We start from the raw sequence: 12,406 nt of genomic DNA, 5'->3' as shown, positions 1-12,406 counted from the left end.
AACAGCCATCAGGAGCAATTTGAGGCTCAGTATCTCGCCCAAGGATACTTCGTCATGCAGACTGGAGGAGCTGGGGATTGAACCGTCGATCTTCCCAATAGTGGACGACCCTCTCTACTTCCTGATTTCAGCACCTTGTTGTGTCTATGCCATGAAGAATTACGGCAGTTTTGAAGGCAAAAGATGGTCCAACCCGCTAGTAGCAAGGTGTACCGACCTAATAAAGTGGCCGGTGATTGTATAGAGCGTGTGTGTCCAGAAAGAAGAAGAAAGAAGTTTTGTAGCCTTCCGGTATTTGCTTTAGCTGGTCCAACGTTGCCATGGAAATGGCGGAGGAATATTTGTAGTGATGAGTCAGGTGAACCGTTATGCTGATTTGACATAGATATATATACATAGATGCCGCACCCTGGCTTGTGGGATGCGTCAATACCGCCGCCATCTTGCCTAGGTGCGTTAATCAAGTAAAGTAACTGTCCTGATCTGGTCCTAATGCTAATTAAGCTAACGCTATGTCACACAACTTAAAGAAAAAAGGTTAACATTTATATAATATTACTTATAAAATTATGATGCTTTGTCAAACAGCTATGTCGGTGTGTGTGTTATTCCAAATTGTCAACTATCTGTTTCATGGCACCAACGTGACATAACGCAGCATAACGTTAGTAGTTAACTTGTGGCCTGAATTGTAACTACAAATTATGTGGAACTGCGTTTTTCTGACACACTTATTTTGTGTGTAGTTTCCCAAAAAACACAGATAGGAGACGGGCATGGGTAGCAGCAGTGAAGGAGAAAGGCTTTGTCCCAAGTGACTCCTCAGTCATCTGCAGCTGTCACTTCAGACCTGAGGACTTCGACAGGACTGGGCAGACTCCTAAAAATAATACTAGCTACTGTACACTGTATTTTTTGTAAATATGACCTAATAATGTAAACAGTTCTGTGCCCAGGTTCCCATGAGCACTGTGGTGTTATACATATGAGATTAAAGCAAAATTCTGTGTAAACATGCAGCTCTAAGTCATTTATTTTCACTTGTACAAAACCAACATTTGTTAATCAGAATCCACACTCCAGTCCAGTAGGTGGCGGTGATGAAGCTAAAAGCTAGTCAGCCAGCCGCCATTACAACTCAAAGAAGAAGAAGAAGCGGAAGTACTTCCTGTATGGTGAAGGCGGAGCATTACATGTTGCATGAGGCGGACTTTGACATTGGAGGTGTCTCTTTAAACGAACCATCTGATAACCAGGAAGCTGCCGAAACACCCCGCTGAATAAAACCCTGCAGGTGGATACCGGCTTTTACCATTACCGTCAGAGGTGATGGGACGTCTCGGGGTAAAGGAGCGGCCGTAAAGCATCTTTAACGTTAGCTGGTGGTGATGAAGGCAGGTTGTCGGGCATTGCTGTAGCTAACGTTAACGTCTCTCTGTCAGCTGTCTGTCCCGGTGTGTCGACTAAAGAGTCTTTTAGCCTACCGTCACCGTTAACGTTAGATATCGTCAGCTACATAAGCTAAATAGATAGACAGTAGCCATGTTTTTATCACATTTGGAGCTATGGAGAACATACTGGGAGTGTGTGTCCAGACCTTACACGGTGTTCATCTGCTCCCTCACGGCCGCACTGTACTATCTGTGGGGCCGCAAGTGTCAGGTCAGTCACTGCGGTAAAGGGTACCGGTGATAATGACTGCACTAACGTTACATCCACGGTTTGTTTTTGTATTGTATAGTTTTTTTGTTTGAATTTATTGTATTGTTCTTATATATGTGTATTTATTTATTTATTTGTTTTACCTTATTCTACTCTATTTTATTTTAATTTATTTTATTCGACTTATTTTAAGTACATTTACTTATTTAATTATTTTTCTGATTTAACTCTGTCTATTGTTTTATTTTTGTCTTATTTCTTTGTATTGTTTTTATTTATTTTATCTTATCGTCTTCAATGTTATTTTAGCATATTTTATTTATTTTTATTATATGTATTTTTCATTTTATTTTATTTATTTGTTTTTTATATTTTATATTAATTAACTAATTAACAAATTTTCTCTATTTAAATTATTATTTTATGTTATTTCCATTTTTTCTTATTTACTTATTTTTTATGTTGTCTATTCACTTTTATTTTATTGCATTTAAAAAAACATTTTTTTTTTTAACGTTTTTGGTGACAAGGCAGTGTCTTTAAGGTTACATAACTGTGCACTATTGGGTATTTGCTGACACTTTATTATAACCCCTGTTTGGCATTTATAACAATCATATGAATAACTCATACATGGTTTATAACACATTAAGAAATAGTCATAAGGAGAACCTATGACATTTTTAAGTGTTTATTGTAGTTGTCAGTAGCTATAACTTTCACATTAAGCAACCATAACTTATGTATAAATTGGTAACGAATGCTCCAAATTTCCATTTGACACTCTTGCTACCATATCAGCTCTGAACACATCTAGTGAACGTTTTAAACCATTTGTTCATTTGTTTGTGCAAGTTATATAGCTCTCCCATAGGAGGAGTTATGATTGTTGACACCAATACATGCCAAAAGAGGGTTGAAATAAAGTGTCATTGGCTATTTTCATTATTGATGAATGTGCTGACAGACAGTTTTCTAAAGCCCAAGCGATGCCTTCAAATAACATCAGTCCCAAAATCCAATTATATTCAATGTACAATTATTTTAAACAGAGAAAAACACAAAATATTTACACCTGAGAAGCTGGAATGTGCAAATGTTTGGCATTGTAACTTGATAAATGACTGAAACATTTATTTGATTATCTTTGATTATCTGTTTACAACTCAATAAGTGCATGTTGGCTTCATACCACATAATACTCATGTTATATGTTTTGTAAACTGCCATAACAAAACAAAACATATAAAAGTGTGTATGATCATTTTTTTCATACAAACTGTTCTTGGATTGCTTTTTCGGGTTTTGCAGAACACGACACTGTTTACCACACATCATAAACACACACACATCACACAGACACACCCTACTCTTGAAGCTCCGTATCTCTCACACTATCTGCTCCCTCACCCAGCTTGTTTTGGATGCATTTTTTTCTGTCACAAGTATTAATTTACATACCCATTTGTTTTACCCCTTTAATTTCGTCTCTTTTCCTCCCAGACACCAGTTCTGGTTTCCAGCAAGGCTTTCGGCGCATTCCTCCACAAGCACTGTCCTGTGGTGGTCGAGCGCTTCAGTCCCACTCCGTGGTGCTGGGGAGGCCGGCTTCAAACGCTGGTCTGTGCCGTCCTCAAGTCCAGACCCTCCGTCTCTTATCGCAAGTAGGATGAACCTCTTGCACAAATTCTCTTCATTCCTTTTGTTGACTGACACAGCCATATTATAATCTTTCCACATCATCATTATATTTCTATAGTTTAACTTTATATGTATCAATAATCCTTCCTTCATCCCTCAGTGAGCTGATCCGAACGGTTGATGGTGGTCAGATCTCTCTGGACTGGGTGGACAATCAGGACAGTGCAACCTACCCAGAATCCTCCACCCGCCCCACAGTACTGATCCTCCCAGGTCTGACAGGCAACAGCAAGCAGTCCTATGTGCTCCATGCCATTAGCCAGGCCACTCGCCGCGGCTATAGGTAAGTTGTGCTCCTCACCTGTCACCTGAATCACAAGTAAAATTTAAACACCCTGAACATTTTTTATTCAGTAACTAAATCAAACATATGTGGAAATTGTTATAATTGCATTTAATTTAATGTCCAGTAGCTGCTGTATTTGTTTTCATAGACATTTCTCTTCTAGATGTGTGGTCTTCAACAACAGAGGACTTGGAGGGGAAGAGTTGTTGGTGAGTACAGTGATCACCTAATGAACCATGGTCATGTCACATTTAATACTGCTGCTATTTCCAAATAATATTTAGGTATGAGACTAGACATCCAGTATTTCTCTCATTAGCAAATCCCATGAAGAGCTATAGCACTTACACATATGTGCCATAGATCTACATACACCAATGAGCCACACTGTTGTACCAAGTGACTTGATCCTTCATAAGGATGAATTCGGGTACTGTAGTTTAGTTGTAGTCAAACATACACAATACTCACTAGAGCACCAAATGTGTATTAATCCACTGCTGAAAATAGTCCCACAGTAAACACATTGTTTCTAATGCTTTGAGTAACTTTCACCAAAAACTAAATTGACCAGCCATTTAAAGGAGACTTATTATGCTCATTTACAGGTTCATATTTGTATTTTGGGTTTCTACTAGAACATGTTTACCTGCTATAATGTTTTAAAAAACACTTGTACTTGTATTCACCCACTGTCTGAAATGCTCCGTTTTAGCATCTGTCTCTTTAAGCCTTCCCTCTTAAAAAAGCACAGTCTGCTCTGATTGGTCAGCTTTTCTGGGTCTCCTGCATTTGCACTCTTGGTGTCTCTGCATCATTATTGCAGCGGGGTAATTGAGTGTTATGGAGTATGGCGATGCTTTTTACAGTGACAAATCTCCAATGAAAGCTTCTAAACCAAAATCTTCACAACCGGACATGCTCCAGCAGGAATATGATCAGAAATCAGGGACAACCTAACAACATTCGCCACCAAGATTATATTCAATTTTCAATTCAATTAAATTTTAGTTAAAAAAAAGCCCAGTGTAACAAATAACAATTTGCCTTAGAGGGCTTTACAGCATATGACATCCCTCTGTCCTTGGACTCTCACAGCAGACAAGGAAAAACTCCCCAAAAGAAACCCTTTAACGGGGAAAACATGGTAGAAACCTCAGGAAGATGTTTCCCTGATGTTAGCATGTAGCTACATGTAGCACTGTCAGCCTGCTTACAGCCTGGGAATGACTGTAAAGGAGTGTACCTGCACTTTTCTACCTTGAAAAATCACCAGTGAAAGCTTCTTACCAAAATCTTCATAACCGGACATGTGCCAACATTAATATGATCCAAAATCTAGCAGAAATTAGATGCTAGCGTGAAGCTACATGTAGCAGTGTACTTGCAGCCAGAGAATGACTGAAAGTGTAGCTGCACTTTCTACTGTGAAAGCTTCTAATCCAAAATCTTCAAGATTGGACATGTTCCAGGAGAGATGTGATGCGAAATCGTGGAGAAATTAACAACACCAGCAACCAAGATTACATGTTTCCCTGACAATAGCACGTAGCTACATGTAGCAACGTATGCACTTTTTAAGGATTTACATATTCAGTAAGAACATTAAATATTACTAGTAAATATTACAGACTGGCAGGGTAGGTAGAATGTACTGACACCAACTAACGCAGTGTTGGTTTTGGTCTTCTCTCTGGATTTGTTGACAATAAGATGACCACAGAATAACGCCAGCTGTAGTAGCAGTTCAAACCCAAAATCTGGCACTTGAACACACCATGTAACGCTCCTCGTCTGTCCCTCTGCTTGCTTCAGACGCCTGTCACCTACTGTGCAGCCAACACCTCAGATCTTGAGCGTGTGGTGCAACATGTCAAAGGACTTTACCCACATGCCCCTGTGCTTGGTGCTGGTGTGTCTTTGGGAGGGTGAGTTTGCGCACGGTGTAATGGTTTCAGTCTGCTCTCATCTCTCTGTTATCAAAAGGTTATTTTACTGTCAAATTCTTCCTATCCATTTCCTTTTCCTTTAGTTGCTACCTTTTAGTCAAATAGCTGTTCCTGTGTTTTTCTCGTCTTTCACCCTGGATAGCATGTTATTACTAAACTACCTGGCCCGTAAGCGCTCGGAGTCGGGGATGGTGGCAGGTTTCACCATCTCCGTCCCCTGGAATGCACTGAAGTCTGCCACCTCGATGGAAGAACCACTTAACTGGCTGCTTTTCAACAAATACCTCACAAACGGCCTGTGTCGTGCTGTCACCAGGTCAGATAAGTTGAGGTTTCATAAATTCCTGAGTTTTGTGTAACAATTTTGGGGTTGTTGACAAAGTATGTTAAACAAAAACATGTGTCTCACAGGCACAGGAAGGTTCTCGAGAAAGTGGTGGACATTGAATATGTCGTGAAGGTATGGCTCATTCTTTACATTTGCTTTTCTGTCATAGTTTCTCATCTCCCTTCATGTGTGATGGCTTTTCCTCTTCATTTTAATTTTAATGTTAATGTCATCCCTCTCCTCTAGGCGCGGACTATCCGTGAGTTTGACGAACGCTTCACCTCTCTGATGTTCGGTTATAAATCTTGTACAGACTATTACATTGATGCCAGCCCAGACAATAAACTCCAAAATACAGCAGTGCCCATCCTGTGTCTCAACGCTGCTGATGACCCCTTCTCTCCCCAACACGGTGAGCAGACAACAGGAAAAGATGGACATTGTGTTAGGTTTACAGTTCTTGATGTAACTTTTAACTTGTGGTGATGTTTCAGTGGAATTTTGTCATCAGATTCAGCAGATATCTTCATACCATGTATCCTGTTGCACTCTAACTGGTGTGTGATGAATGAGTTGTGTTGCTTGCAAACCCAGACCGGGCCATATTTACATTTCTTTACAATGAGACCAGAAAGACAAGCAAACCAGTCCATCTCAGTGGGTTGGAAATCCAGTCTGACAGCGTTCACACCTGACACGTAATGGAGCCAGGTATAACTAGATGCAAATTTCCCTTTGAACAGACAGGTGTAACCACAGCCTTAGTCTTTGAATATCTTAAGCTCATTTGTATGATCCTAATTTTACAGCTTGTAGCATGAGTGAAACACAAGCTCTTCCCGGTCAGTATAGAGGGCCTAATGAGAGTTACACACGTAACTACAGTTCTGTGAATTGTGGGTGACTGCCAGATGTTATATCTAGGCATTAAATGGTTGAAAATAGGGGCACAGTGACGTGTGGTGTGCTCTTTCCCTCTCTGTTTATCATGATACTACTTCTGCAGGAGTGTGAGCTCTTATGTCTGGGACAGAGTTACACACGTAGTGACAGGGCTATCTGTTAGCATCACACGGCTAACATTAACCAATGGTTATTGATGTGTTTAACGTCAGAGTCGAGCTGTTTTAGTGTCGGTGTGAGATTGTTGAAACCATTTAACAGCTCAGTGTCTGATGTTAGCCGCTATGTTAGCTTGTGCAAGAGCAGACAAAGCAGGAGAAGAGTGACTCATGGAGACCGTCCTTTGGCACTGCTTTGAATGGCAGCAGCAGGAGCAGCTGATTACCAGCGTCCTCTGCTCAGGACGCAATTATTTCAATCAGGAGAGACTCATTCTGAGAGAAAATAATATTTATTTACGTGTGCACAAAGTATGAGAAATGTGAAAAGTCTTTTGCAATTAGACCCCATTGTGATATCATCTATTCCAGGAGGGTGGTAAAGATGTAGTAGATCAGGGAACCCCCTCTATGGAGTCTAGACCCTGGTGGTGGTAATGGTGGTGACAATGACAGCTGACAGGAGCAGAGATGAGAACAGATTTGAAGTTTGGCAGCAGCAACATGAATGGCTGAAGTAGCTTGTGGCAAAGTTTGATTGTACTGTGGCTAATATTTCAGTCTCCATGCTACAAGAGATGTTTTCTATCTAATGTTTAACGTGGCTAACTCACTAAATCCTTTCCTGCTCATCAAGCCTTCCCGCTGACCACAGTCCAGAGCCTGCCGAACGTCGCCCTGTTGTTAACGGCCCACGGTGGACACATTGCCTTCCTGCAGGGTTTGTTCCCTCGGGGCGAGAGCTACATGGAGCACGTATTCGGTCAGTTTGTTCAAGCCGTATTTGAACACCCTAAGGACATCATGAAAGCCTGCAGCATTAAGGAGGAGCAAATGAGCTGATCATCTTGTCCGAGCACCAGAACGACTGCTAGCTGAGAGGAATACAAAGTGGCCGGCATCTTAGCAGTAGAACAGCAATTCACAAAAATGCATTGCTCGGCTTTGCATGCCGTTAGCTTACCGCAGAAATGTTGGGTCTCCTTCATGTTTGCACAGAGAATGACCAACTGTATTGTACAATCATATGACCTCATTGCAACTTTGCTGATCTACCTCATCATCTCAGGTTCTCTATTTAATGAGCAATCGAGAAGTAAAAATGTGCAGAACTCATTTTTGAAATATCTAAGAAATCTTGCAGCCAGCTGATAAATTAATACAGAATATTGTATTAAGATAAAAACACGCAATATAAACATTATTTTAAAAAAAAAGATTACTTTTAATCATGTAGTTTCTCCCACATGCCGTCCCAAATTGAAGCACTTGAAGTGTGTGTTGACAACAAAATGTGTAATTATTCCCTGTTAGAAAATGTGTGCTTGGGTTTATTTGAAAATTATTAAATTATTTAAAAGGAAAAGAATGTGAAAATTTGAACATATATGCTTATGTTGCTGTTTGTTTTGCCTCATTAGCTGCTTTGGTTTTGCAGTACTAGTTTTCCTTGAAGTGTGCAACATTCCTGAAAAGATTATACTTCTTCACGTTTTAGCCTTGCATGCATACTTTACATAGACTTTCTCAGTGCCATACCATACTCTGTGGTAATCCTGCTAACAGCTGGGTTGTTTGAACTGTCAATCTCAACCAAAAAACAGCCACTCGGCAGGAAACAACACATCTGTCAAGAAGGAAAGACATGTACAATTGTAGGACAGGTTTGTCATCTGAGTTTTTGATTCTTAAACAAACAAAAAAAACCTGACATCAGTTAAATGTAAAAACTATTGTACGCTTGTAAATGCTTTTGCAGTGTGCTTGATTGCAATGTAAATTATGCACTACCCTAGACGTGACTGTAAAAAGTACTTTAGGTATTTGTACCTGCCGTCAATAATTTAATAGCGAGTGGTTTTAATTTGTGAGTGCTGTAAATCTGCCTTTTGTTTGTCACTGACACACATTGTTGTTTGGGGAATGAGTGATGGATAAAAGAATGTATATCATGTCCACATGATGATTATATGATGTGTAGTTTGTAGTTACAGGAGGTCATTTGTTCTTAACTTAAAGGGTAACATTAGCATTTTTTAACCTAGGTCATATTTTCCCATGTTTTTGTGTCTCAGTGACAAGTGAGAACAACAGTTTTTGAAATTGGTCCAGTATTGAGTGAAACAGGCTGCAGTATAACCACTTGGCGTCCACTAGAAGTGCTTGTTTTTGCCACTGACAGGTTCAGATTGTTATAAGAGTATGACACTTATTGGAAAGGATCCCTACAGAGATAGACCTTGTCGTTAAAGAGTAAGATCCCCTTTATTTAACAAGGAACAGCCCCTAAATCGCGATCACCAAACCCACCAGACTCTATTTAAATAAACAGTAATTTTGGCATGTATAGAGCTAGCTTGTTTTCACATCTAACTGGGTGAATTAAGGGTTTATTTCAACCAAACCAAAGTTGGTGATTCTTGGAACAGTGGAAAGACGAACCAAGATGGCTTTTGTGAGCTTTATTTTGTGTCTGTCGACTTGGAGTTAAGTGTGTTTTATGAGGATAAAATGACTGTTTATTTAGATGGAGTCTGGTGGGTTTGGTGATTGCAATTTCGGGGCTGTTTCTGATTGAACAAAAATGATCTTACTCTTCGAGAAAAAGGTCTACCTCTGTAGGGATCATTTCCATAATGTTGTTAGTAGGGCTGCAACGATTAGTCAACAAATCGATGACTAATCGACTATTAAAATAATCTGTGACTATTTTAGTAGGCGACTAATCAGAGAAAAGTACTATAAAAGTACCCCAAAATACTCTTATTGCAGCTTCTTACGTTCAGATATTGGCAGCTTTACACACTCTCCCATGACGGTGAACTAAAACCCTTTGGCGTGAGTACGAAACAAGACATTAGATGACATAATTTTGGGGTTTGGGAGAGACGGACCGACATTTTTCAACATTTTAACACATTTTTCGATAAAATGATTAGTCGACTAATCGAAGAAATAATCAACAGATTAGTCGACAATGAAAATAATCGTTAGTTGCAGCCCTAGTTGTTAGACACTTAGAATAACAATCTGAGCCAGTCAGTGGCAAAAACAAGCACTTTTAGTGGCTGTTAACAGACAGTGTTCACATGGAGTGGTTACATTGCAGCCTGTTTTGCAGGTGACGGCTTCAAAAATTGTTTTTCTGATTTATCACTTAGACACTAAAACATGGGGAAATAGGGTCCAGGCTGAAAAATACCAAAGTTACCCTTTAATCGTGGATTTGAAGTCTTTGTACAATAAGGACCAGGTCAGTATGTGTGTACTGAATGTCATTTTCAATCAGTCCAGAATACTTAGAAGGTTTTTATTATGTGTGTATCTATCACCAATAGTGCACTGATGATGCAAACACACCATTTTACAATGCCACTACCAACGTGTTATCACTTTATGATTTATGTCATTTTTACCAGAAGCTGCATTTCTTTTACTTGAACAGTAAATGTCTGCAAATGTGACCTGAGAACACAGCAGCACATGTTGCTGACTGCTGTCTTACTGCATCTACTTCCTCATCAGTTCTTTGCCACATTCTCATGCCTTTCATTGCTGTGTATTTTTTAATGGATACTTATTTCTCCAGTCTGTATGAGCTGTAACCACAATCACATTGTTTTTGCAATATCAACGGTGTATTCACTTGAAAGAATGTTGGGCATTATGAAGTATGTATTTGGTTTTTGGTTATTGAATCACACTTGAATTAAAGAATGAAAATAACCTCAGCTTGGTATTTATTTTGCATGTTAAATTTATCAAAGTAAATGAAGGGAACAGGTTTCGTTTCAACATGGGGGGTGGCCTGCCAGAAAATTTCGAGCACCACGGAATGACAGGACGGTAAAATAAAAACATACATGATATGTTGCAATGGTGATGCTGTGCTGTTCACAAAAAATGTAATAAAATCCATTCCGTGTGAATGCAGCATTAACTAATTGCATACTGGGGAATCTTTATCCACCAGTTTGTGCCTTTTTTTTTTGCATAATTTTAGGTGTAAATGTCTTAATTTTTGTCAAAATGGATGTCCTCTGCTACTTTTACTGCTGTTTTTATTGGGTAGGACAATTGCACATGTTCTAGATATAGAGGGTCCCCTGTGTCCCCCCCNAATGGTGATGCTGTGCTGTTCACAAAAAATGTAATAAAATCCATTCCGTGTGAATGCAGCATTAACTTCTTGCATACTGGGGAATCTTTATCCACCAGTTTGTGCCTTTTTTTTTGCATAATTTTAGGTGTAATTTTTGTCAAAATGGATGTCCTCTGCTACTTTTACTGCTGTTTTTATTGGGTGGGACAATTGCACATGTTCTAGATATAGAGGGTCCCCTGTGTCCCCCCCAAAATCTATGCCTATGATTGTAAACTACAGGTAAGATGAACTCATTGTTAGCAGTAGCTGTGTTCAGCAGCAGCACTTAATCCAGCCTGGCTTTGTTGCAATTAACAGTGGCTCCTAACCTCTTTTCTTAAGGGACCTCTTTTCTATCAGTGAGTAAACTGAATCCTGACTAAGTTACATATTTTTTTAAAAATATTTTATTTTATATTCAACAACACAACAATTCAATTCAACAACGTATGAACTGCACATTTAACCCAAATACTGAACGCAATAACTGCAGGAAGTTGTGTAAAACGACTGATTAGGATGAATATTGAGCAGATAATTTCCTGAGAATGTGTTTTCCTGATATTTTTAGGAACTTTTTAATATTGTTCTCTGATTGTATGATATGTTGATTTTTAATTTTTAACAATCATACATACTTAGTGGGCTTTTCCTGCAAGCCCTTTGGTGCTGCGTCCTTTCTAAAGCGTGTTCAAGCCTTCACTGTGCCCTTATCCTGTAATGTAAGGGCAAATTATATCTTTAATAGTAATCCATTCATCCATTTTCATAACTGCTTATCCTCTTGAGGGTCGCGGGGGGGCTGGAGCTTATCCCAGCTGACATTGGGCGAGAGGCAGGGTACACCCTGGACAGGTCACCAGACTATCACAGGGCTGACACATAGAGACAGACAACCATTCACACTCACATTCACACCTACGGACAATTTAGAGTCACCAATTAACCTGCATGTCTTTGGACTGTGGGAGGAAGCCGGAGTACCTGGAGAAAACCCACACTGACATGGGGAGAACATGCAAACCCCACACAGAAGGGCTTCCTGCTGGGATCAATCCAGGAACCCTCTTGCTGTGAGGCGACAGTGCTAACCACCACACCACCGTGCCACCCTGAATAGTAATCTAAACTTTAATAATAACAAATGCAGTTAGTTTTCGTCACAGAAATGGATGAAATACTGAGATATAATAATAATACATTTTATTTATAAAGTGCTTTTCAAAACAAAGTTACAAAGTGCTTTACAGGGTTGATCTGGGATTTAAAACAATG

General features: G+C 39.5%; 2 protein-coding genes across 4 annotated transcripts in view; both read left to right on the top strand.

Moving 5' to 3' along the window:
* Positions 1–12,138, top strand: part of LOC126398464 (trans-L-3-hydroxyproline dehydratase) — a 263,012-nt gene extending 250,874 nt beyond the window's left edge. The window contains exon 7 of the transcript XR_007570775.1: positions 11,987–12,138. The gene's annotated coding sequence lies outside the window, so the exon portion shown is untranslated. The remainder of the gene's footprint in view (positions 1–11,986) is intronic.
* On the top strand, positions 1,184–10,707 carry LOC126398459 (phospholipase ABHD3-like). Of its 3 annotated transcripts, none has more exons than XM_050057819.1 (9): positions 1,184–1,344; positions 3,166–3,326; positions 3,464–3,646; positions 3,813–3,858; positions 5,465–5,577; positions 5,741–5,914; positions 6,010–6,058; positions 6,173–6,338; positions 7,625–10,707. In XM_050057819.1, the coding sequence occupies exons 1-9, from the start codon at positions 1,330–1,332 to the stop codon at positions 7,828–7,830; spliced, it is 1,113 nt and encodes a 370-aa protein (XP_049913776.1). In that variant the 5' UTR covers positions 1,184–1,329; the 3' UTR covers positions 7,831–10,707. The 3 variants fall into 3 exon arrangements, with proteins under 3 accessions (XP_049913776.1, XP_049913777.1, XP_049913775.1); XM_050057820.1 differs by having other exon boundaries at positions 1,206–1,394; XM_050057818.1 differs by having other exon boundaries at positions 1,206–1,662.
* Positions 12,139–12,406: the final 268 nt, after the last annotated feature.

Source organism: Epinephelus moara, chromosome 12, assembly GCF_006386435.1.
Source record: "Epinephelus moara isolate mb chromosome 12, YSFRI_EMoa_1.0, whole genome shotgun sequence".
In the NCBI taxonomy this organism is placed as follows: Eukaryota; Metazoa; Chordata; class Actinopteri; order Perciformes; family Serranidae; genus Epinephelus; species Epinephelus moara.
This window is presented reverse-complemented; position numbering and strand designations above follow the sequence as displayed.